General features: G+C 69.0%; 3 protein-coding genes across 3 annotated transcripts; all 3 read left to right on the top strand.

Moving 5' to 3' along the window:
- The first annotated feature begins 4 nt into the window (after window positions 1-4).
- PSMB5 (proteasome 20S subunit beta 5) lies at window positions 5-3248 on the top strand. The gene is made up of 3 exons (XM_072849262.1): window positions 5-241; window positions 953-1259; window positions 2853-3248. The coding sequence occupies exons 1-3, from the start codon at window positions 53-55 to the stop codon at window positions 3143-3145; spliced, it is 789 nt and encodes a 262-aa protein (XP_072705363.1). The 5' UTR covers window positions 5-52; the 3' UTR covers window positions 3146-3248.
- Window positions 3249-4482: 1234 nt separating this feature from the next.
- HAUS4 (HAUS augmin like complex subunit 4) lies at window positions 4483-7012 on the top strand (the record flags this gene model as incomplete). The annotated part of the gene is made up of 6 exons (XM_072849268.1): window positions 4483-4635; window positions 5042-5146; window positions 5239-5321; window positions 6374-6508; window positions 6586-6654; window positions 6742-7012. Coding segments are annotated over 6 exons (729 nt in total), but the record flags the coding sequence as incomplete, so codon positions are not given.
- Window positions 7013-7579: 567 nt separating this feature from the next.
- PRMT5 (protein arginine methyltransferase 5) lies at window positions 7580-21710 on the top strand. Its single transcript, XM_072849271.1, is given in 18 exon segments — window positions 7580-7712; window positions 7790-7908; window positions 9625-9710; window positions 9789-9813; window positions 9816-9922; window positions 12544-12659; window positions 13499-13548; window positions 13960-14123; window positions 14948-15109; window positions 15734-15811; window positions 15892-15950; window positions 16195-16317; window positions 17315-17491; window positions 18478-18586; window positions 19608-19701; window positions 19959-20075; window positions 20517-20581; window positions 21526-21710. Coding segments are annotated over 18 exon segments (1914 nt in total). The 5' UTR covers window positions 7580-7602; the 3' UTR covers window positions 21679-21710.
- Window positions 21711-22259: the final 549 nt, after the last annotated feature.

The raw sequence follows: 22259 nt of genomic DNA, 5'->3' as shown, positions 1-22259 counted from the left end.
GCGCGGGCGCTCCTCGGCGCCGCCATTTTGAAGGCGCAGTCGCCGCTCCAAGATGGCGCTGGCCAGCGTCCTCCGCGCTTCCGAGCCCCCCGCGGCTCCCGCCGCCTTCCCGCTCCTCGCCGCCCCCCGGGATGGCCCCGGCCCGCCGGAGGGGCTCGCTGCCCCGCCGTGGGGCGCCGAGGCCCCCCTCCCCGGGCCCGGCCTCCAGCTGCTGCACGGCACCACCACGCTGGCCTTTAAGGTGGGTCTGGGGGGCGGGGGGGCGTTGGGGTGGCACGGGGGACCCCAAAGGCCCCTCTGGGGCTTGGGCCTGGCTGGAGGAGCCCCTCGGGCCCCGTGGGGGGACCCCAACCTCTCTGTGGGGCTGACCTTTCCTGTAGGGACCCCCAGGCCCCGTGGGGGGACCCCCAAGCCCTCTGTGGGGCTTTGTAGGGACCCCCAGCCCCCTATGGAAGCTCCTGTGGGGCTGACCCTCATCTGAAGGGACCCCCAGGCCCCGTGCTGGGACCCCCAAGTCCCCTGTGGGGCTTTGTAGGGACCCCCGGGCCCCATGGTGGGACCCCAAGCCCCCTGTGAAGCTCCTATGGGGCTGACCCTCATCTGAAGGAACCCCCAAGCCCCAGGGTGGGACCCCCAAGTCCCCTGTGGGTCTTCATAGGGACCCCCGGGCCCCATGGTGGGACCTCAGAGCCCCATGGTGGGACCCCAAGCCCCCCATGGAAGCTCCTATGGGGCTGACCCTCGTCTGAAGGAACCCCCAAGCCCCAGGGTGGGACCCCCAAGTCCCCTGTGGGGCTTCATAGGGACCCCCGGGCCCAACGGTGGGACCCCACATCCACATAGGACCCCTCCCCCAAGACTCTGCATGGCCGCCCCATAACACCCCGTCAGCCCCATGGCGGGCGGCCACCTGCCCCGGCGACCCCCATCTGCTGCCTCTCCCCCCCCCCAGTTCGACCACGGCGTGATGGTGGCGGTGGACTCGCGGGCCACGGCGGGCTCCTACATCGCCTCGCAGACGGTGCAGAAGGTGATCGAGATCAACCCCTACCTGCTGGGCACCATGGCGGGCGGGGCGGCCGACTGCAGCTTCTGGGAGCGGCTACTAGCCCGGCAGTGCCGCGTCTACGAGCTGCGCAACAAGGAGCCCATCTCGGTGGCCGCCGCTTCCAAGTTGTTGGCCAACATGGTCTACCAGTACAAGGGGATGGGGCTCAGCATGGGCACCATGATCTGCGGCTGGGACAAGAGGGGGCCAGGTGAGGAGGGGGTTGGTGGCCACGGGGCAAGCTCTTCGGTCTTGGGGTGTGGGGGTTGGGGGCCACGGGGCAAGGCCTTGGGTCTTGGGGGTGTGGGGGTTGGTGGCCACGGGGCAAGGCCTTGGGTCTTGGGGTGTGGGGGTTGGTGGCCACGGGGCAAGCTCTTCGGTCTTGGGGTGTGGGGGTTGGTGGCCACGGGGCAAGGCCTTCGGTCTTGGGGGTGTGGGGTTGGTGGCCACGGGGCAAGCTCTTGGGTCTTGAGGCGTGGGGTTGGTGGCCATGGGTGGGAGTGTCTAGTTGCCATGGGGTTGGTGGTCGTGGGGCAAGCTCTTCGGTCTTGGGGTGTGGGGGTTGGTGGCCACGGGGCAAGCTCTTCGGTCTTGGGGTGTGGGGATTGGTGGCCACGGGGCAAGCTCTTCGGTCTGGGGGCGTGGGGGTTGGTGGCCATGGGTGGGAGTGTCTAGTTGCCATGGGGTTGGTGGCCGTGGGGCAAGCTTCTTGGGTCTTGAGGCGCGGGGGGGTTGGTGGCCAGGGGGCAAGCTCTTGGGTCTTGAGGTGTGGGTGTTGGTGGCCATGGGGCAAGCTCTTGGGTCCACGGGGCAAGCTCTTGGGTCTTGAGGCGTGGGGGTTGGTGGCCATGGGGCAAGGCCTTGGGTCTTGAGGCGTGGGGGTTGGTGGCCACGGGCAAGCTCTTGGGTCTTGAGGCGTGGGGGTTGGTGGCCACGGGCAAGGCCTTGGGTCTTGAGGTGGGGTTGGTGGCCACGGGCAAGCTCTTGGTCCACAGGCAAGCTCTTGGGTCTTGAGGTGTGGGGTTGGTGGCCACAGGGCAAGCTCTTGGGTCTTGGGGCATGGGGGTTGGTGGCCACAGGGCAAGCTCTTGGGTCTTGAGGCGCGGGGGTTGGTGGCCATGGGGCAAGCTCTTGGGTCTTGAGGCGCGGGGGGTTGGTGGCCATGGGGCAAGCTCTTGGGTCTTGAGGTGTGGGGTTGGTGGCCACGGGCAAGGCCTTGGGTCTTGAGGCGTGGGGCTTGGTGGCCACAGGGCAAGCTCTTGGGTCTTGGGGCGTGGGGGTTGGTGGCCACGGGGCAAGCTCTTGGGTCTTGAGGTGTGGGGGTTGGTGGCCGTGGGGCAAGCTTCTTGGGTCTTGAGGCGTGGGGGTTGGTGGCCATGGGGCAAGCTCTTGGGTCTTGAGGCGTGGGGGTTGGTGGCCACGGGGCAAGCTCTTGGGTCTTGAGGCGTGGGGGTTGGTGGCCACGGGGCAAGGCCTTGGGTCTTGAGGCGTGGGGGGTTGGTGGCCATGGGCGAGGTGGGGGTCCCCGGTTCCCATGGGCTTGGTGGCCACGGGTGAGGGTCTGTAGCCCCATGGGGTTGGTGGCCACGGGTGGGGGTCTCTAGTTGCCATGGGGTTGGTGGCCACGGGGCAAGCTCTCGGGCCTTGAGGCGCGTGGGGCTGGCGGCCGCGGGCGGGGGTCCCTTCCCTCTTAGGGGCCCGGGGTTGGCGGCCGCTCACGGAGCGGCCTCGGTGGCCCCGAGGCGAGGGGCCGGGTGGCCCCCACGCGGGGCCGGTGGCCCCCGCTGAGGCCCGCTCTCCGCAGGGCTGTACTACGTGGACAGCGAGGGGACGCGCGTGCCGGGCCAGGCCTTCGCGGTGGGCTCGGGCTCCACCTACGCCTACGGGGTGCTGGACCGCGGCCACCGCGAGGGGCTGGCCCTGGAGGCCGCCTGCGACCTGGCCCGCCGTGCCATCTACCAGGCGGCCCGCCGCGACGCCTACTCGGGGGGCCGGGTCACCGTCTATCACGTGGGGCCGGCCGGCTGGCGCCGCGTCTCTACCGACAACGTGGCCGATCTCCAGGAGCGCTACGCCGCCGAGGAGGCGCCCGCCTGAGCCCCGCCCGCCGCCGCCGGGCGGGAGCTCCCTGGCTGGGGGAGACGGCGTCTCCTGTGGCATGTAAATGAGTAAAGAAAGGGTGGGTTTGGTGCAAATCCCGGCCGCGGGAGTGGCTGTTTGTGGTGCGGCTGCCGTCAGTAGGCTCCAGAGTGAACGGCGGGGAGCGGTGCGCCGGGGGGGGGGGAGGGGGAGGAGGACGGCGGTGCGCATGCGCTGGCCGCTCCGGGCGGGGGGGTGGGAGAGGCGCTGCGCATGCGCAAGCCGTCTTAATGAACGGACAGCGTTGCGCATGCGCAAGCCTCCCTAAACAACCGAGGGAGCTGCGCATGCGCAAGGCGCCCTACACAAGTGAGGGTGCCGACTTTACGGGGGGGAGCGACAGGGTGCGGCGCATGCGCTGTATAAGTTGCGGTGTCTCTCGCGCATGCGCTGTCCCCTTTGGGGCGGGGAAGTCCTGTTGCGCATGCGCTGTTGTCGCCGCGGCGATGCGCCTTTACTGCACATGCGCCCGCCGCTCCTGGGCGGGAAGCGTTTCTGCGCATGCCCGAGCGTCTCTCACTGTTCCCGCCCCGCTGCTGATTATTGGACGCTCGCTCCTCCTTGCCGCGCTCCCATTGGGCAGCGGCGCGGCCGGAGGGGCGGGGCTCGGCGGGGCGCGCGGCTCTGTCAGCGTCCGGCGCGGCGGGTGCGATCGTGAGGAGAGACCCGGGCCGGGGGGGGACAGGACGGGTTTTGGGGGCTGCGGGGTGGGTATGGGGTGAGGGGTGGGGGGCGGGTTTGGGGGCGCTGTGAGGGGAGAAGAGGGTTTGGGGGCGGTTGGGGGGAGAGGTCATGGGGGGTTGGAGTGAGGGGAGAGGCCAGGGGGAGGGGGGCACAGGTCATGGGGGGTGTCACAGGTTATGGGGGGCTACGGGGTGAGGGGAGAGGCCGTGGGGGTTGGGGTGAGGGGAGAGGCCATGGGGAGGGGGGGGGCACAGGTTATGGGGGCTACGGGGTGAGGAGAGAGGCCGTGGGGGGCTGCCACAGGTCGTGGGAGGGTTTCACAAGTCATGGGGGGTCACAGGGCATGGGAGAGGGGTCACAGGTCACGAGGGGGGCTTTGGGGTGAGGGGAGAGGCCGTGGGGGGTCACAGGCCATGGGGGTGGACAGGGGGATGACAAGCCCTGTGGAAACGGGGGTCCCGGGGGGTGCCCCGAGAGGGGCACCGTGGGTAACCGGCGTCCCCCCGCGCAGGGGCGGCGATGGCGCTGGCCGTGGGGCAGGCGGACGCCGAGCTGGGGGGTAAGAGGGGGGGGAGGAGGGGTGGGGGGTGAGGGGGAGGTGCTAACGGGCTCCCCGCCCTCCAGACGAGGACCCCCCGCCCCTCAGCGGGGCCACCCCCCAGGAGCTGCGCGCCCACCCCGGCCTGGCCCGGCTGCTGCAGGGGCTGGGCTGCGCCCTGGGGCCCGACGGGCTGAGCCCCCCCCTGGACAGGGAGCTGCGGCAGGTGGGGACGCGGGGGACGTGGGGGGGGGGGGTGAGGGGGACTTGGGGGGACACCGGGGGTTGGGGGACCTGGGGGGTGGGTGATGGGGGACCTGGGGGGACGGGGACTTGGGGGCAGCAGAGGGACTTTGGGGGACACCAGGGGCGTGGGGGACACGGGGACGCTGGGGACCAGGGGGTGGGTGATGGGGGCATGGAGGGAGTTGGGGGCACTTGGGGGCAGGAGGGGGACTTGTGGGGCGACGGGAGGACACTGGGGTTGGGCGATGGGGGGACTTGTGGGGACACCAGGAGGGGGGACACGGGGGTGCTGGGGGACGCGGGGAGGGGGATGGAGGGACACGGGGGGGACACGGGGGGTCTCGGGGGCAGGAGGGGCCTCAGGGGACGCTATGGGGCCACGGCAGGCAGAGGCGGAGCTGGCGCTGCGGCGAGGGGCCTGGCTGCGCTGGGAGAGCCTCTGGCGGGGGCTGCAGGAGCTGCTGCGAGACCCCCGGCACCTGGAGCCCCCCGTGAGTCCGAGCCCCCCCACACCCCTGCCCCGGGGGATGGGAGGGTCCCCCCAGCCCCAGAGCATGCTGGGACACCTCCCCACCCCCCCCAGGTCCTCCGGGCGCTGGAGCAAGCCCTGACCCTGGCCGAGCTGCGCCGCGGCCCCCCCGCCTTCACCCCGCTGCTGCCGCCCCCAGGTGAGACCCCGGCACCCCAAAACGCCCCTCCGGCACCCCAGAACCCCCCAGCATCCCCATAACCCTCCCTGGCACTCCCAACCCCCCAGCACCCCAAAACCCCACCCCATAACACTTCCCAGCACCCCATAACACCGCCCAGTGCCCCTATAACCCCCCAGCACCCCCAAAATCCCCCAGCACCCCATAACCCCCCAACACCCCCAAACTCCCCCCAGCGCCCCCAAACCCCCACCATCACCCCACAATCCCCCAGCACCCCCATAACCCCCAGCACCCCCAAACTCCCCAACACCCCCAAACTCCCCCAGCACCCCCAAAACCCCCACCCCCACCCCATAACGCCTCCCAGCACCCCATAACCCCCCCAGCGCCCGTATAACCCCCCCCCAACACCCCCAAACTCCCCCCAGCGCCCCCAAACCCCACCATCACCCCACAATCCCCCAGCACTCCCATAACCCCCAGCATCCCCAAAACCCCACCCCCACCCCATAACGCCGTCCAGCGCCCTATAACTCTCCCCCAGCACCCCTAACTCCCCCAGCGCCCCCAAACCCCACCATCACCCCACAATCCCCCCTAGCACCCCCCATAACCCCCAGTACCCCCATAACCCCCCAGCATCCCCATAACTCCCCTGGCACACCCAAAATCCCCTGGCACCCCCCCAACCCCCCCAGCACCCCATAGCCCCCCGGCACCCCAGCGAGCCCCCAGGCCCCCAGCGCTCGCCCCCCTCCTCCAGGACCCGGCCCCTCTCCGCGCCCGGGTGCTGCCGGCGCTGGAGCGGCGCTTGGCCGAGAAGGCGCAGGAGTTGGCCGGCTACCACGGGGGGCCCCCCCCGGCCCCCCCCAACCCCCCGGGGGGGTGGCGGAGGCCTTGGCCGCCGAACGGCGCCGTCTCCACCGCGCCCGGCAGCGGCACCGGCGCCTGAGCCAGCTGCTGGGGCGGCAGCGCCGCGCTTACCCCCAGGTACGGGGCTGGGGGGGCGGTTTTGGGGGGGGGGTGGGGGTGTGGGGCGCCCCCCGCATCCCTCTCGTCCTCCCCCCAGGCTTTGGGGCGCTGCGGGGCGCTGCTGGGGCGCCTGGCGGGGGAGGGCTGCGCCGGGGCGCAGGCGGAGCTGGACCGGCGTCGCGCCGACTACCTGGAGGCCAAGGGGGCGGCCATGTTGCTGAAGATCCGGTGGGTGACCCCCCTCCCCCGCCCTGGCGGCCCCTCCCCGCCCTCGTTAGCGGCCGCGTCACCGCTCTCGTTGCCAGGCTGGAGGAGCTGACGCTGCTGCTGGACACCTACCCCCCCGAAAAGGTGGAGGCGCACCGCCGCATCAGGTGGGTCCCCCGCGCGTCGCCGCGCCCCGCCCGCGCCGCCGCCGCCGCTCTGCGCGCGCGTGACGCGTCCCTTCCCTCCCGCCGCAGGGCGGTGCTGGAAGCGGCCTCGGAGCGAGCGGCTGGGGAGGCGGCCGGGGCGCGGGCGGCGCTGGCGGCGTTCGGGGGGCTGGGCCCCCGGTTCGAGGCGCTGGCGGGGGAGTACGGGCGGCTGCGGGAGCGGCTGGCGCATCGCCGCTGGGCCCTGCGCCAGCTCCGCCCCCACGACCCCTGACCCCTGCCCTCGCCCTGACGGCGGCCGTGATGTCGTCACGCCCCGTTGCCGTGGAAACCGCCCCAATAAAGGCACTCGACACCCCCACCCCCCCCGCCCCCGGCCTGTGCCATTTTTTTCTTCGCGGAGGGGGAGGAGCCATTCCGCGGAGGGGGCGTGTCCTCTGCGCCAGAGCCACGCCCCCTCCTCGCTCCACGTGGGTAGGGAGGGGGCGGGACCAGGCTGGGAGCGGCGGGGCGATGATTGACAGGCGGGGGGCGTGGTTGACAAGGCGGCAGCGCGCGGGGATAGGCGCGCTGGCCGGCGGGGGCGGAGCCGAGCGGGGCGGGCGCTGCGGGGACGATTGACAAGCGCGCTGATAGGCGCGCTGGGCGGCGGGGCAGGGCTGGCGCCGCGGGGATGATTGACAAGCCAGCGGCGCGCGGGGATAGGCGCGCTGGGCGGCGGGGGCGGGCGTGGCGCCGCGGGGATGATTGACAAGCGCGCTGATAGGCGCGGTGGGCGGAGCCGAGCGCGGCCACGGCGATTGGCAGCCGTCGGTGGGGGGGGGGCGTGCGGGGAAGGCGGGGCCGGGCGCGCGCGCCGCCCGAGGGGATTGGCGGGGCGTCCCGGCAAGGGGCGCGGCGATTGGCGGAGGGCGCGGCGGAGGGCGGGGCGCGGCGGCACGCGCGGCAGAGATGGCGGCGGCGGGGCCGGGGGCGGCGGGCGCTGCCCGCGTCTCCAGCGGCCGCGACCTGAGCTGCGCCCCGGAGGTGGCCGGGGCGCTGGGGGCCGTGGCCCGGCAGGGGTGAGGGGGCCGGGAGGGGGCGGGGGGGCGGGGGAGGGCGGGGGGAGGGGTCTGGGGTGACCTCTGCCCTCGTGCAGGTTCGACTTCCTGTGCCTGCCGCTCTTCCACCCCCGGTACCGGCGGGAGTTCGGGCTGGAGCCGGCGCGGGGCCGGCCCGGGCCCCAGACGCGCTCCGATCTCCTGCTCTCCGGACGGGGTGAGAGCCGGGAGCACCCTCCCCCCCCCCCAAAAAATGGGCATGGGGTCCCCTGGGGCAGCCTGTGGGGCCATAGGGACTCCTGGGACCCCCGTAGCGCCCCGGGACCCCAGAAAGGGACGTGGGGTCCCCTGGGACTCCCTATAGCGTCATAGGGACCCCCCCATAGCACCCCGGGACCCCCAGAAAGGGACGTGGGGTCCCCTGGGACTCCCTATAGCGTCATAGGGACCCTGGGACCCCCATAGCACCCCGGGACCCCCGGAAAGGGATGTGGGGTCTCCTGGGACACCCTATAGCACCCCGAGATCCCCAAAAAGGGCTGTGGGGCATCGTGGTCCCCCCCAAAATGGCTGTGGGGTCCCCTGGGACACCCTATAGGGCCATAGGGACCCCTGGGACCCCCCGTAGCACCCTGGGACCCCCAGAAAGGGACGTGGGGTCTCCTGAGACACCCTATAGCACCCCGAGATCCCCAAAAAGGGCTGTGGGGCATCGTGGTCCCCCCCAAAATGGCCGTGGGGTCTCCTGGGACTCCCTACAGGGCCATAGGGACCCCCCCATAGCGCCCTGGGACCCCCAGAAAGGGACGTGGGGTCCCCTGGGACTCCCTATAGCGCCATAGGGACCCCTGGGACCCCCCCCATAGCGCCCGGGACCCCCAGAAAGGGACGTGGGGTCCCCTGGGACTCCCTATAGCGCCATAGGGACCCTGGGACCCCCCATAGCGCCCCGGGACCCCAGAAAGGGCTGTGGGGCATCGTGGTCCCCCCCAAAATGGCCGTGGGGTCTCCTGGGACACCCTATAGGGCCATAGGGACCCCTGGGACCCCCCATAGCACCCCGGGACCCCGGAAAGGGATGTGGGGTCTCCTGGGACACCCTATAGCACCCCGAGATCCCCAAAAGGGCTGTGAGGCATCGTGGTCCCCCCAAAATGGCTGTGGGGTCCCCTGGGACACCCTATAGGGCCATAGGGACCCCTGGGACCCCCATAGCGCCCGGGACCCCAGAAAGGGACGTGGGGTCCCCTGGGACACCCTATAGGGCCATAGGGACCCCTGGGACCCCCCCATAGCACCCTGGGACCCCCAAAAAGGGACGTGGGGTCTCCTGGGACTCCCTATAGCGCCATAGGAACCCCCTGGGACCCCCTATAGCGCCCTGGGACCCCCAGAAAGGGACGTGGGGTCCCCTGGGACACCCTATAGCATCATAGGGACCCCCTGGGACCCCCCCATAGCACCCCGGGACCCCAAGAAGAGACGTGGTATTTCCTGGGACACCCTATAGCACTATAGGACCCTCAAAAGGGGCTGTGAAGCATCGTGCCCCCCCCCCCAAAAGCAGCATGGGGTCTCCTGGGACACCCTATAGCGCCATAGGGCCCCCTGGGACCCCCATAGCACCCTGGGACCCCCAAAAAGGGCTGTGGGGTCCCCTGGGACACGCTATAGCTCCATAGGGTCTTTGGGGACCCCCAAAAAGGGCTGTGGGGCATCGTGGCCCCCCCCCCAAAAGCAGCATGGGGACTCCCAGCACCGTGGGGCACCCTGGGGCTCACCATAGCACCGTAGGCCCCCCCCAAAAGGTCTCAGAGCACCCTGGGGACCCCCCAAAAGGGCGGCGGGGACCCCCAGGACCCTCCGTAGCCCCCCCCAAAGGCTGCCCCAGAGACCCCCGGGCCCCCCCCAAACGCCGCCGCGTCCCCCCCAGACTGGAACACCCTCATCGTGGGGAAGCTCTCGCCCTGGATCCGGCCCGACTCCCCGCTGGAGCACGTCCGCAGGAACTCGCAGGCTGTGAGGTTTTTTTTTGGGGGGGGCAGGGGGGGATTTGGGGGTGGTGGTTTGGGGACCCCTAACCCCCTCCTTCCCCAGGCCATGCTGCAGGAGCTGAATTTCGGGCGTACCTGGGGCGCCCCGCTTTCCTGCTGCCCCTGACGCAGGCGGAGAACCCCAACCTGGCGCGGGTGCTCTGCGCCCACCTCCACACCGGCCACCACAGCGCCATGGTGGGGGCACTGGGGGGCACTGGGAGGGGGATTGGGGGCACTGGGGGGGGATTGGGGCACTGGAGGACACTGGGAGGGGCACTGGGGGCACTGTGAAGGGTTTCGGGGGCACTGGGGGCACTGGGAGGGGATTGGGGGCACTGGAGGACACTGGGAGGGGCACTGGGGGGCACTGTGAAGGGTTTCGGGGCACTGGGGGCACTGGGAGGGGATTGGGGGCACTGGGGGGCACTGGGAGGGGACTGGGGGCACTGGGGGGGATTGGGGGCACTGGAGGACACTGGGAGGGGCACTGGGGGGCACTGTGAAGGGTTTCGGGGCACTGGGGGCACTGGGAGGGGGACTGGGGGCACTGGGGGGATTGGGGGCACTGGAGGACACTGGGAGGGGCACTGGGGGGCACTGTGAAGGGTTTTGGGGCACTGGGGGGCACTGGGAGGGGGATTGGGGGCACTGGGGGGATTGGGGGCACTGGGAGGGCAACTGGGGGGCACTGGGAGGGGGACTGGGGGCACTGGGAAGGGTTTTGGGAGCAGTGGGAGGGGGATTAGGGACACTGGGAGGGCGAGTGGGGGTACTGGGAAGGGTTTTGGGGGCACTGGGGGGCACTGAGAGGGGGATTGGGGGCACTGGGGGGGATTGGGGGTACTGGGAGGGGGATTGGCGATAGTGGGAGGAACTGGGAGGACAATTTGGGGCTCTGGGAGGGGTTTTGAGGGCACTGGGGGCACTGGGAGGGGACTGGGGGCACTGGGAGGGGACTGGGGGCACTGGGGGGATTGGGGGCACTGGAGGACACTGGGAGGGGCACTGGGGGCACTGTGAAGGGTTTTGGGGCACTGGGGGGCACTGGGAGGGGACTGGGGGCACTGGGGGCACTGGGAGGGGGACTGGGGGCACTGGGGGGATTGGGGGCACTGGAGGACACTGGGAGGGGCACTGGGGGCACTGTGAAGGGTTTTGGGGCACTGGGGGCACTGGGAGGGGATTGGGGGCACTGGGAGGGGGACTGGGGGCACTGGGGGGATTGGGGGCACTGGAGGACACTGGGAGGGGCACTGGGGGCACTGTGAAGGGTTTTGGGGGCACTGGGGGCACTGGGAGGGGATTGGGGGCACTGGGGGGCACTGGGAGGGGGACTGGGGGCACTGGGGGGATTGGGGGCACTGGAGGACACTGGGAGGGGCACTGGGGGCACTGTGAAGGGTTTTGGGGGCACTGGGGGGCACTGGGAGGGGGATTGGGGGCACTGGGGGGATTGGGGGCACTGGGAGGGCAACTGGGGGTACTGGGGGCACTGGGAGGGGACTGGGGGGCACTGGGAAGGGTTTTGGGGGCAGTGGGAGGGGATTAGGGACACTGGGAGGGCGACTGGGGGTACTGGGAAGGGTTTTGGGGGCACTGGGGGCACTGAGAGGGGGATTGGGGGCACTGGGGGGATTGGGGGTACTGGGAGGGGATTGGGGATAGTGGGAGCAACTGCGAGCACAATTTGGGGCTCTGGGAGGGGTTTTGAGCGCACTGCCGGGTACTGGGAGGGGGATTGGCGGTAGTGGGAAGGGGACTGGGGGTACTGGGGGACACTAGGAGGGATTTGGGGGGCACTGGGAGGAACTGGGAAGAGAATTTGGGGGCACTAGGAAGGGTTTTGGGGGTACTGGGGGGTACTGGGAGAGGGTTTAGGGGCACTGGGAGGAACTGGGAGGGGGACTGGGGGCACTGGGAGACCCCAGGGGATTGCGGGGGGGCACTGGGAGGCTTTGAAAGATGACTGGGAGGGCTTGAGGGGCCAGTGGGAGGCACTGGGAAACTTTCGGGGGTTACTGGGAGAGAGCAGGGAGGTACTGGGAGACACTGGCAGACGGTTAAGGGCTACTGGGAGGTTTTGAGGGGCTACTGGGAGGTTTTGAGGGGCTACTGGGAAGCTTTAAAGAGCTACTGGGAAGCTTTAAAGGGCTACTGCGAGGCTTTGAGGGGCTACTGCGAGGCTTTGAGGGGCTACTGCGAGGCTTTGAGGGGCTACTGGGAAGCTTTAAAGGGCTACTGGGAGGCTTTGAGGGGCTACTGGGAAGCTTTGAGGGGCTACTGGGAAGCTTTAAAGGACTACTGGGAGGCTTTGAGGGGCTACTGGGAGGCTTTGAGGGGCTACTGGGAGGCTTTGAGGGGCTACTGGGAGGCTTTGAGGGGCTACTGGGAAGCTTTAAAGGGCTACTGGGAGGCTTTGAGGGGCTACTGGGAAGCTTTAAAGGACTACTGGGAGGCTTTGAGGGGCTACTGGGAGGCTTTGAGGGGCTACTGGGAGGCTTTAAAGGGCTACTGGGAAGCTTTAAAGGGCTACTGGGAGGCTTTGAGGGGCTACTGGGAGGCTTTAAAGGGCTACTGGGAAGCTTTAAAGGGCTACTGGGAGGCTTTGAGGGGCCACTGGGAGGCTTTGAGGGGCCACTGGGAGGCTTTGAGGGGCTACTGGGAGGCTTTGAGGGACTACTGTGAAGCTTTAAAGGGCTATTGGCAGGTTTTGAGGGGCTACTGGGAGGCTTTAAAGGGCTACTGGGAGGCAGGGGGAGGCCGCAGCGGGTCGGGGCGGCACTGGGGGCACTGGGAGTGACTGGTGGGCCGGGCAGTTCTGGGTGCGCGTGCCCCTGCTGGCCCCCGAGGACCTGCGGGACGACCTGGTGGGCAACGAGGCGGTGCGCGGGGGGGGGGCCGAGGGGGCGGCCGAGGAGAAGACCTGGCTCTGGTGAGGGGGCGGGGGTCCGGGGGGGATTTGGGGGGGATTGGGGGCTGGGGGAGATTTGGGGGGTGGGGGAGGGCCGGGCTATCACGGGGGTCTAAGGGTGAAGGAGGGGTGGATTTGGGGGTGGGGGTCCTGGGGGGATTTGGGGGGCAGGGGGGTCTAAGGGTGAAGGAGGGGGGACAGGGGGGTCCTGGGGGGATTTGGGGGACAGGGGGGTCTGTGCCCTCGGGTGGGGGTCTAAGGGTGAAGGAGGAGGGGATTTGGGGCTGGGGGGATTTGGGGGTATGGGGGGTTTTTGCTGTTTGTGGGGGGCTCTAAAGGGCCATGGAGAGGGGGATTGGGGCTGGGGGGATTTGGGGGCTTTAAGGGCCAAAGAGGGGGAGTTGGGGAGGGGTGTTGGTTTGTGCCATTTTGGGCACAAATGGGCTAAGGAGCGGGGATTGGGGGGTTGGGGTTTTGGGGGCCCTGGGGGGATTTGGGGTCCGGAGGGGTGTGTGGGGTTTGGGGGCCCTAGGGGTGTTTGGGGCTCCCCGGGGGTGTGTGGTGTTTTGGGGGCCCTGGGGGCGATTTGGCGCCCTGGGGGGGTGTGTGGGGTTTTGGGGGGGCCCTGGGGGGTGTGTGGGGTTTGGGGGGCCCTGGGGGATTTGGGGCCCTGGGGGGTGTGTGGGTTTGGGGGCCCTGGGGGGGTGTGGGGTTTTGGGGCCCTGGGGGTGTGTGTGGGGTTTGGGGGCCCTGGGGGATTTGGGGCCCTGGGGGGTGTGTGGGGTTTTGGGGGCCTTGAGGGGGTTTGGGGCCCTGGGGGTGTGTGGGGTGTTGGGGGTGACCCCGGCTCCCCCCCGCAGGTGGCACAACTTCCGCACCCTCTGCGACTACAACAAGAGAGTGGGGGTCGGTGAGTGTGGGCGGGGCTGGGGGAGAGGGGTGGGGCCGAGGGGGCGGCGCTTGAAGGGTGGGGCGGGGCCCAGGGGGCAGGGGCGGGGCTGATTGAATAAGTCTTTAAGCTAAGGGAGGGTGGAGCCAGAGCGTTATGGGTGTGGCCTGGGGATGTGGGAGGAGCAAGGAGCCACAGGGGTGGAGTCTGCTGTGGGTGTGGCCACGCATGGGAGGAGCCTTGAGCCAAGTAGGTGGAGTCTGGGCTGTGTGGGTGTGGCTATAGAGGTGTGGGCGGGGCCAAGCCCACAGCAGGGCAGGTTCAGCGTTTTATTTACTGCATTATGAAGAAGGGGGTGGGGCCAGGCCCTCAGGGGGTGGGGCCAGGCCCTTGTGGGCAGGGCCTAGCGCTGACCCCGCCCCCTGCCCACAGCCCTGGAGGTGGGGGCCGACCTGCCGTCGGCGGCGGCCATCGACCGCTGGCTGGGGGAGCCGGTGAAGGCGGCCATCCTCCCCACCAGCGTGTTCCTCACCAACAAGAAGGGCTTCCCCGTCCTCTCCCGCCTCCACCAGCGCCTCGTCTTCCGCCTGCTCAAGGTGGGGGGGCGGCTGGGGAAGGGTTTGGGGGGCTGGGGAGGGGGTGGAGGAGCTGGGGGGCTGGGGAGGGGGTTTGGGGGTCGAAGGGGGCGGTGAGGGGCTGGGGAGGGGATTTGGGGGTCTAGGGGGTGGGGAGGGGCTGCGGAGGGGATTTGGGGGTCTAGGGGGTGGGGAGGGGCTGCGGAGGGGATTTGGGGGTCTAGGGGGTGGGGAGGGGCTGGGGAGGGGGATTTGGGGGTCTAGGGGGTGGGGAGGGGCTGGGGAGGGGGTTGGAGGAGCTGGGGACTGGGGAGGGGGTTTGGGGGGTCGAAGGGGCGGTGAGGGGCTGGGGAGGGGGATTTGGGGGTCTAGGGGGTGGGGAGGGGCTGGGGAGGGGGTTGGGGGTCTAGGGGGTGGGGAGGGGCTGGGGAGGGAGGTTGGGGGTCTAGGGGGTGGGGAGGGGCTGCGGAGGGGGATTTGGGGGTCCAAGGGGCGGTGAGGGGCTGCGGAGGAGGATTTGGGGTCTAGGGGGGCGGTGAGGGGCTGGGGAGGGGGGTTGGAGGAGCTGGGGGACTGGGGAGGGGGTTTGGGGGTCCAAGGGGGCGGTGAGGGGCTGGGGAGGGGAGTTGGGGGGTTTAGGGGGGCTCTTTTGGGGTCCCTGACCCCCATGAGCCCCACCTAGAGATGCAGGTGGTGGTGGTGAGGTTTTGGGGGGCTGTAGGGGGTTTTGGGGTCCCTGACCCCCGTGCCCCCCCGCTGCAAGTGCAGATGGTTTTGGGGGGGCTATAGGGGGGTTTTGGGGGGCTGTAGGGGGTTTTGGGGTCCCTGACCCCCGTGCCCCCCAGCTGGAGGTGCAGGTGGTGGTGGCGGGGGCTCCCCGGCACGGGGGGAAGCCGCTGGGCTCGTACCTGCAGTACCTGGAGCACTTGGGCCAGCACCGCCCCCCCCCTTCCGCCTACGAGCTCTTTGCCCGTGGCTACGAGGACTACCTCCAGTCCCCCCTCCAGGTGGGCGGGGCCTCGGGGAGGGGGCGGGGCCTCGGGGAGGGGGCGGGGCCTCGGGGAGGGGCGGGGCTTTGAGGGGGGCGTCCCCGAGGGGTGGGGGTGGCTATGGGGTGAGCCCGCAGGCAGAGATAGGGGAAAGGGGTGGGGCTTTGGTTAGGGGTGTGGCCGCTTGAGGGTGGGGCTGGTGGGGGCGTGGCTTTGCCGGGGGGCGGGGCCAGGGTGGGGGGTAGGGCTGGGGGTAGGGGAGCAAATATGGGAGTGGGAAGGGGTGGGGCTTCAGCCAAGGGGTGTGGCCATGATGGGGTGGGGCTTGGCTGCATGTGGGGGCGGGGTTAGATACTAGGGGTGGGGCTATGCTGAGGGAGGGGTGGGGTTGTAAGTCCAGGGGGGTGGTTACAGGGAGGGGGTGTGGCTACAGCATAGGGGCGTGGCTTTGCACACGGGGGCGTGGTCAGAGGGGGGCGGGGCTACAGAGAGGAGATAGTGCTATGAGTGGGAGTGGCTTCACCCAGGGGGCGTGGCTAAGACAAAGGGGAGGAGCCATGCTGGGGGGAGCTCTGAATCCTGTGGGAGGGGGCGTGGCTCTGCCTGGGGGCGTGTCCTTCATCGGCTCCGCCCCCTCGCCAGCCCCTGATGGACAACCTGGAGTCGCAGACTTACGAGGTGTTCGAGAAGGACCCAATCAAATACTCCCAGTACCAGCAGGTGGGCGGGGCCTGGGGCCTGGTGGGCGGGCTTGCTGCCTGGCTCCACCCCCCTCATTACCATTTTCCCCGCCCCTTCAGGCTATCTATAAGTGCCTGCTGGATCGCGTCCCCGAGGAGGAGAAGGACACCAACGTCCAGTGAGTGCACCCCACGGCCCCGTGGGGCGCCCCACAGCGCTATGGGGCACCCCACGGCCCCGTGGGGCACCCCACAGCGCTATGGGGCACCCCACGGCCCGTGGGCGCCCCACGTCCCCCTGGCTCCTCTTGGGTCACCCCCATTTCCCCCTGCCAATCCCCCCCACGGCCCCGTGGGCCAACCCCCGGCCACCCCCCGTGGTTATGGGGTGCCCCACTGACACCGCCCCCCCCCCTTTCCCAGGGTGGTGATGGTGCTGGGGGCCGGGCGGGGGCCGCTGGTGAACGCCACGCTGCGGGCGGCGCGGCAGGCGGCCCGGCGCGTCCGCGTCTACGCCGTGGAGAAGAACCCCAACGCCGTCGTGACGTGAGTCGCCCCCCAGATTCCGCCCCCCAAACTGTCGGCGGGGCTCCGTGACCCCCACAGCTCGGGAACGCCCTGGTCCCCCGAGTCCCGGCGCCGGTGGGGCACGAGTGACCCGTAGTGCCCCACAGCACCCCGAAACCCCCCGTGGCCCCCTATAGCGCTGTGTATTTCTCTGCATTACCTTGTAAGTGCCCTATAGGGGCCCCGTAGCATTCCATAAGTCATTGAGTGGGTCTCCAGCCCCCCCTAGACCCCATAACTCCCCGAATCCCAGCACCCCAAGGATGCAGCCACCCCATAGCACCCCATAAAGTGCCCTATAGATGACGTGTCGCACTCCCTAACTGTCTCTATGGGTTTCCGCTGTCCGTATAGATTCCGTAACCCTTTGAAAAGCAACGCCACCGTCACGTAGTTATTTCTGTAGCTTTATAAAGTACCCTAAAGCATTCTAGAACTTTCTACACTGCCTTATAGCCCCCCAGATCGCCTTGCAACGCTCCCTCGACTCCAAAACTCCCTGCCCCCCAGTAGCACCATGACGTAATGACCCTATAGCACCCCAAAACCCCCATAACTCACTTTGTCGTGCTTCAGCCTCCCTATAGACCCCGTAACGTTCCAATGTCTACCGCTATGATGACGCCGTGAGCCTCTGCTGCCCCATAGCACCCCCAAATCTGCTCCATCGCGTTTCTACCCCCCTATAGACCCCGTAATTCCCCAATGTCCGGCACCACCATGATGCAAGGAGTCCAGCTTGCCCCATAGCACCCTATAGCACCCCAAAATCCTCTCCATCATGCTTCAGCCACCCCATAGACCCCCAATCTCCAGCACTGCGGTGATGCCACGGCTCCACGCCGCCCCATAGCGCCCCAAAATCCCCTCCCTCGTGCTCCCGACACCCTATAGACCCCATAGCTCCCTCACTCCCAGATGCCACGGCTGTAGGGCCCCCCCAGCCCCACTGACGGGTGCCCCGTGCCCCCCCCAGGCTGGAGAGCTGGCAGTACGAGGAGTGGGGGGCGCAGGTGACGGTGGTCCCCCGGGACATGCGGGAGTGGCAGGCGCCCGAGGGGGCCGACCTGGTGGTCTCGGAGCTGCTGGGCTCCTTCGCCGACAACGAGCTCTCGCCCGAGTGCCTCGACGGGGCCCAGCACTGCCTCAAGGGTGGGATTTGGGGGGCTCTGGGGCGAGATTTGGGGGGCTGCGGGGCAGGGATTGCGATGTGGGGGCTGCGGGGCTGGGATTTGGGGGTTGTAGGGCTGGGATTTATATTTGGGGGCTGTAGGGCTGCGGGGCTGGGATTTTGGGGGCTGTAGGGTGGGATTGGGGAGCTGCGGGGCTGTGGGGCTGGGATTTGGGGGCTGCGGGGCAGGGATTGCGATGTGGGGGCTGTGGGGTGGGATTAGGGAGGTGTGGGGCTGGGATTTGGGGGCTGCGGGGCAGGGATTGCGATTTGGGGGCTGTGGGGCTGGGATTTTGGGGGCTGTGGGGCAGGGATTTTGGGGGCTGCGGGGCAGGGATTGCGATGTGGGGGCTGTGGGGCTGGGATTTGGGGGCTGCGGGGCAGGGATTGCGATGTGGGGGCTGTGGGGCAGGGATTGCGATTAGGGGGCTGTGGGGCTGGGATTTGGGGGCTGTGGGGCAGGGATTTTGGGGGCTGTGGGGCTGGGATTTGGGGGCTGTGGGGCAGGGATTTTGGGGGCTGTGGGGCTGGGATTTGGGGGCTGCGGGGCAGGGATTGCGATGTGGGGGCTGTGGCGTGGGATTAGGGAGGTGTGGGGCTGGGACTTGGGGGCTGCAGGGCAGGGATTGCGATGTGCGGGGCTGGGATTTGGGGGCTGTGGGGCAGGGATTGTGATGGGGGCTGCGGGGCTGGGATTTGGGGGCTGTGGGGTGGGATTGGGGAGCTGTGGGGCAGGGATTGCGATGTGGGGGGCTGTGCGGCAGAGATTTGGGGGGCTCTGGGGCTGGGATTGGGATTGAGGAGCTGTGGGGCTGGGCTTTGGGGGGCTCTGGGATTGGGATTGGGTCTGTGGGGCTGGGATTTGGGGTGACGGGGGGCCGTGGGGCTGGGATTTGGGGTGTCGGGGGGCCGTGGGGCTGGCTGGAGGGTTGGGGGGCTCCGTGGGGCTGACGGCCGTGCCCCACGGCGGATGGGGTGAGCATCCCCTGCACCTACACCTCCTTCCTGGCGCCCATCTCCTCCTCCAAGCTCTACAACGAGGTGCGGGCCTGCCGCGAGCGCGACCGCGACCCCGAGGTAGGGAGCGCGTGGGGGGCAGGGATGGGGCTGGGGCGGCGTTAGGGGGACGGCGGGGGACACTGGGGGACTGTGGGGCATCTTGGGGTCTTGCAGGGGCGGTGGGGCAGGTTGGGGTCTTGGGTTGGGGTGGTCGTGGGGCAGGTTGGGGGTCTTGGGGTGGTCGTAGGGCAGGTTGGGGGTCTTGGGGTGGTCATGAGGCAGGTTGGGGGTCTTGGGGTGGTCATGAGGCAGGTTGGGGGTCTTGGGGGCCGTGGGGCAGGTTGGGGGTCTTGGGGGCCGTGGGGCAGGTTGGGGGTCTTGGGGTGGTCGTAGGGCAGGTTGGGGGTCTTGGGGTGGTCGTGGGGCAGGTTGGGGGTCTTGGGTTGGGGTGGTCGTGGGGCAGGTTGGGGATTTTGGGGTGGTCATGAGGCAGGTTGGGGGTCTTGGGGTGGTCGTAGGGCAGGTTGGGGGTCTTGGGGGCCGTGGGGCAGGTTGTGGGTCTTGGGGTGGTTGTGGGGCAGCTTGGGGGTCTTGGGAGGCCATGGGGCGTCTTGGGGAGGCCGTGGGGCATGTTGGAGGTCTTGGGGTGGGCGTGGGGCATCTTGGGGGTCTTGGGGAGGCCGTGGCGTAGGTCGGGTGTCTTGTGGTGATCATGGGGCAGGGTTGGGGGTCTTGGCTGGGCTGTGGGGCAGGTTGGGGGTCTTGGAATGGCCATCCGGCATCTTGGGGGTCTTGAGGTGGCCGTGGGGCATCTTGGGGGTCTTGGGTTGGCTGTTAGATGGTTACGTGCCACACTGGGGGTCACGGGCTGTCCATGGGGGCTGGGGGGCAGCTGTGGGGCAGGTTGGGGGTCTTGGGGTGGCCATGGGGCATCTTGGGGGTCTTTGGGTGGCCATGGAACATCTCAGAGGTCTTGGGTTGGCCGTTGGGTGGTTACGTGTCACATTGGGGGTCACGGGGTGTCCGTGGGGGGCCGTGGGGCGGGTTGGGGGGCAGCTGTGGGGCAGCCGTGGGGCAGGTGCTCAGCGTCCCCCCCCAGGCGCAGTTCGAGATGCCCTACGTCGTGCGGCTCCACAACTTCCACCAGCTGGCCCCGCCCCAGCCCTGCTTCTCCTTCCAGCACCCCAACCCAGGTGAGGCAGGGGGGCGGGGCCTCACCGGCCACGCCCACAACGGGGACCTCATTGGCCACACCTACGGTGGGGCGGGACCTCGTTGGCCGCACCCGCAGCGGGGCAGGGCTTGAGGACCCGCCCCGTGGGGCAGGATCTCCGCCGGCGGTGGCGGTGGCCCTGCGTGGGCGTTGCCCTTGATGTCATTGGGATGCGATGTCACCGGGGTGTGAGGTCAGGGGTGGGCGTGCCCAATGCTGACTCCGCCCCCCCAACAGACCCCACCCAGAACAACAGCCGCTACCGCCGCCTGTCTTTCCGGGTGGAGGTGAACACCGTCCTCCACGGCTTCGCCGGCTACTTCGAGACCACCCTCTACGGTGACATCACTCTCAGTAAGGGCGGGGCCAAGAGGGGGCAGGGCCTGAGGGGGCGACCGGCCAATGGCAGGGGGTGGCGGGGTCAACCTGGCCAACGGGGCGTCAACGGGGCCCAGGGGGCGGAGCCGTGGGGGCATCGGCGGTCAACGGCGTTGCGTTGGCGTCAATGGGGAGGGGAGTGGGCAGGGTTTGGGGCAAAGGGGTGGGGTCGGGGTCGAGTGGGCGGAGCTGGGGGTCAACGGGGGCCAATGGGAAGAGTCGTGGGTCAAAAGCGGGAGGGGTTTGGGAGCATTGGTGGGTCAACGGGGCGGGGCCAGCAGGATCTGTGGGGTGAGGTGAGGGGTCAGAGGGCAGGGCTTGGCCTCAACGCGGGGGGCGTGGCCAATGAGGGAGGGTGGGAAGGTGAAGGGGCGGGGCTTGGGGGTCAGGGAGGTCAGCAGGGTCGTGACCCCGCAGGTATCCGCCCTGAGACTCACTCTCCGGGGATGTTCTCCTGGTTCCCCATCTTCTTCCCCATCAAGGTGGGTCCCGCGGTGGCCATCTTGGGCTTGGCGGGAGGGCGGCCATCTTGGGTTGGCCACCTTGGGCTTGGGTGGAGGTTGCTCATCTTGGATTGGCCATTTTGGACTTGGCGGGAGGGCAGCCGTCTTGGGCTTGGCGTAAGGGCGGCCATCTTGGGCACCTTGAGTTGGTCATCTTGGGTTTGGCATGAGGTTGGCCGTCTTGGGTTGGGTTTGGGTGGAGGTTGGCCATCTTGAGGTGGCCATCTTGGGCTTGGCGGGAGGGCAGCCCACGTGGACTTGGCGAAAGGTAGGCCATCTTGGGCTTGTGTGGAAGTCGCCTAGCTTGGGTTTGGGTGGAGGTTGGCCACTTTGGGTTGGCAGGAGGGTGGCCATCTTGGAGTTGGGTAGACCTGGGTCAGCTTGGGTTGGCCATCTTGGGTTTGGGTGGAGGTTGGCCACTTTGGGTTGGCAGGAGGGTGGCCATCTTGGAGTTGGGTAGACCTGGGTCATCTTGGGTTGGCCATCTTGGGTTTGGGTGGAGGTTGGCCATCTTGGGCTCGGCAGGGGGGTGGTCATCTTGGGTTGACCATCTTGGCTTTGGGTGGAGGTTGGCCACCTTGGGTTGGCAGGAGGGTGGCCATCTTGGGCTTGGGTAGAGCTGGGTCACCTTGGGTTGCCATCTTGGGCTTGTTGGGAGGGTGGTCATCTTGGGTTGGCCATCTTGGCTTTGGGTGGAGGTTGGCCACCTCAGGTTGGCCATCTTGGGCTCGGCAGGAGGGAGGGTGGCCACCTCGGGTTGACCATCTTGGGTGTGGGTGGAGGTTGGCCACCTCAGGTTGTCCATCTTGGGCCTGGCGGGAGCGTGGCCATCTTGGGATTGGTAAAACATTGGGTATGTCGCTCTCGGCATCCGGGCGGCCATCTTACTCACCCCTTTCCCCCTTCCTTCCCGTCCTCCATAGCAACCTCTGGCGGTGCGGGCGGGCGAGGAGGTGTCGGTGGCCTTCTGGCGCTGTGCCACCCCCAAGAAGGTGTGGTACGAGTGGGCGGTGACCGCCCCCGCCTGCTCCGCTCTCCACAACCCCACCGGACGCTCCTACACCATCGGTCTTTGAGGCACCACGCTGCAATAAAGGCCTTGACTTTACTCTTCGGTTTCCCGGTGGCCATTTTGGGGGGGGGGGAGGGTTTGCGGCAGCCGTGTCAGGCAGGGTTGGCGTGAGGGCGGCCATCTTGATGCCTACCTCATGCCCAGGGTGCCCTCGCCCCTTGTGGCTCGTTTTGGTGGGGGGTTAGACTGGATGTTTGCCCACACACACACACTGCAGGGCTCCTCGGGCCTAACTGAAGCCCTTTGGGTTGGGGGGAGAGCAGGAGGGCGGCCATTTCGCCCCCAAACCCAGCCGCCATCTCAGCGCAGGCTGCCCCAGGCTCCGCTAGGCCGCGTTTCCACGGCGACCGCGCAGGGGAGGGGCGGGGCGACCGCGTTTCCACGGAGACCGCGCAAGGGGCGGGGCCAACGAGGGGCTGAGCGCGCTCAGCCACGCCCAGCCGCCGCGCCGCGGCCAATCAGCCCCGCCGCCCTTCCCAGCCAATCGGGTCGCCGGCGGTTCTCCCCACCTTCTTTCCCCGTTTCGGACCAATCAGCGCCACCGCCGCTTCATCGCCCTCCCCTCTCCGCGTCATCAGCCAATGG

The sequence above is a fragment of the Ciconia boyciana genome, unplaced genomic scaffold, assembly GCF_034638445.1.
Source record: "Ciconia boyciana unplaced genomic scaffold, ASM3463844v1 HiC_scaffold_38, whole genome shotgun sequence".
In the NCBI taxonomy this organism is placed as follows: Eukaryota; Metazoa; Chordata; class Aves; order Ciconiiformes; family Ciconiidae; genus Ciconia; species Ciconia boyciana.
Note: the sequence above shows the minus strand (reverse complement) of the source record. Positions and strands in the feature narration are given on the sequence as shown.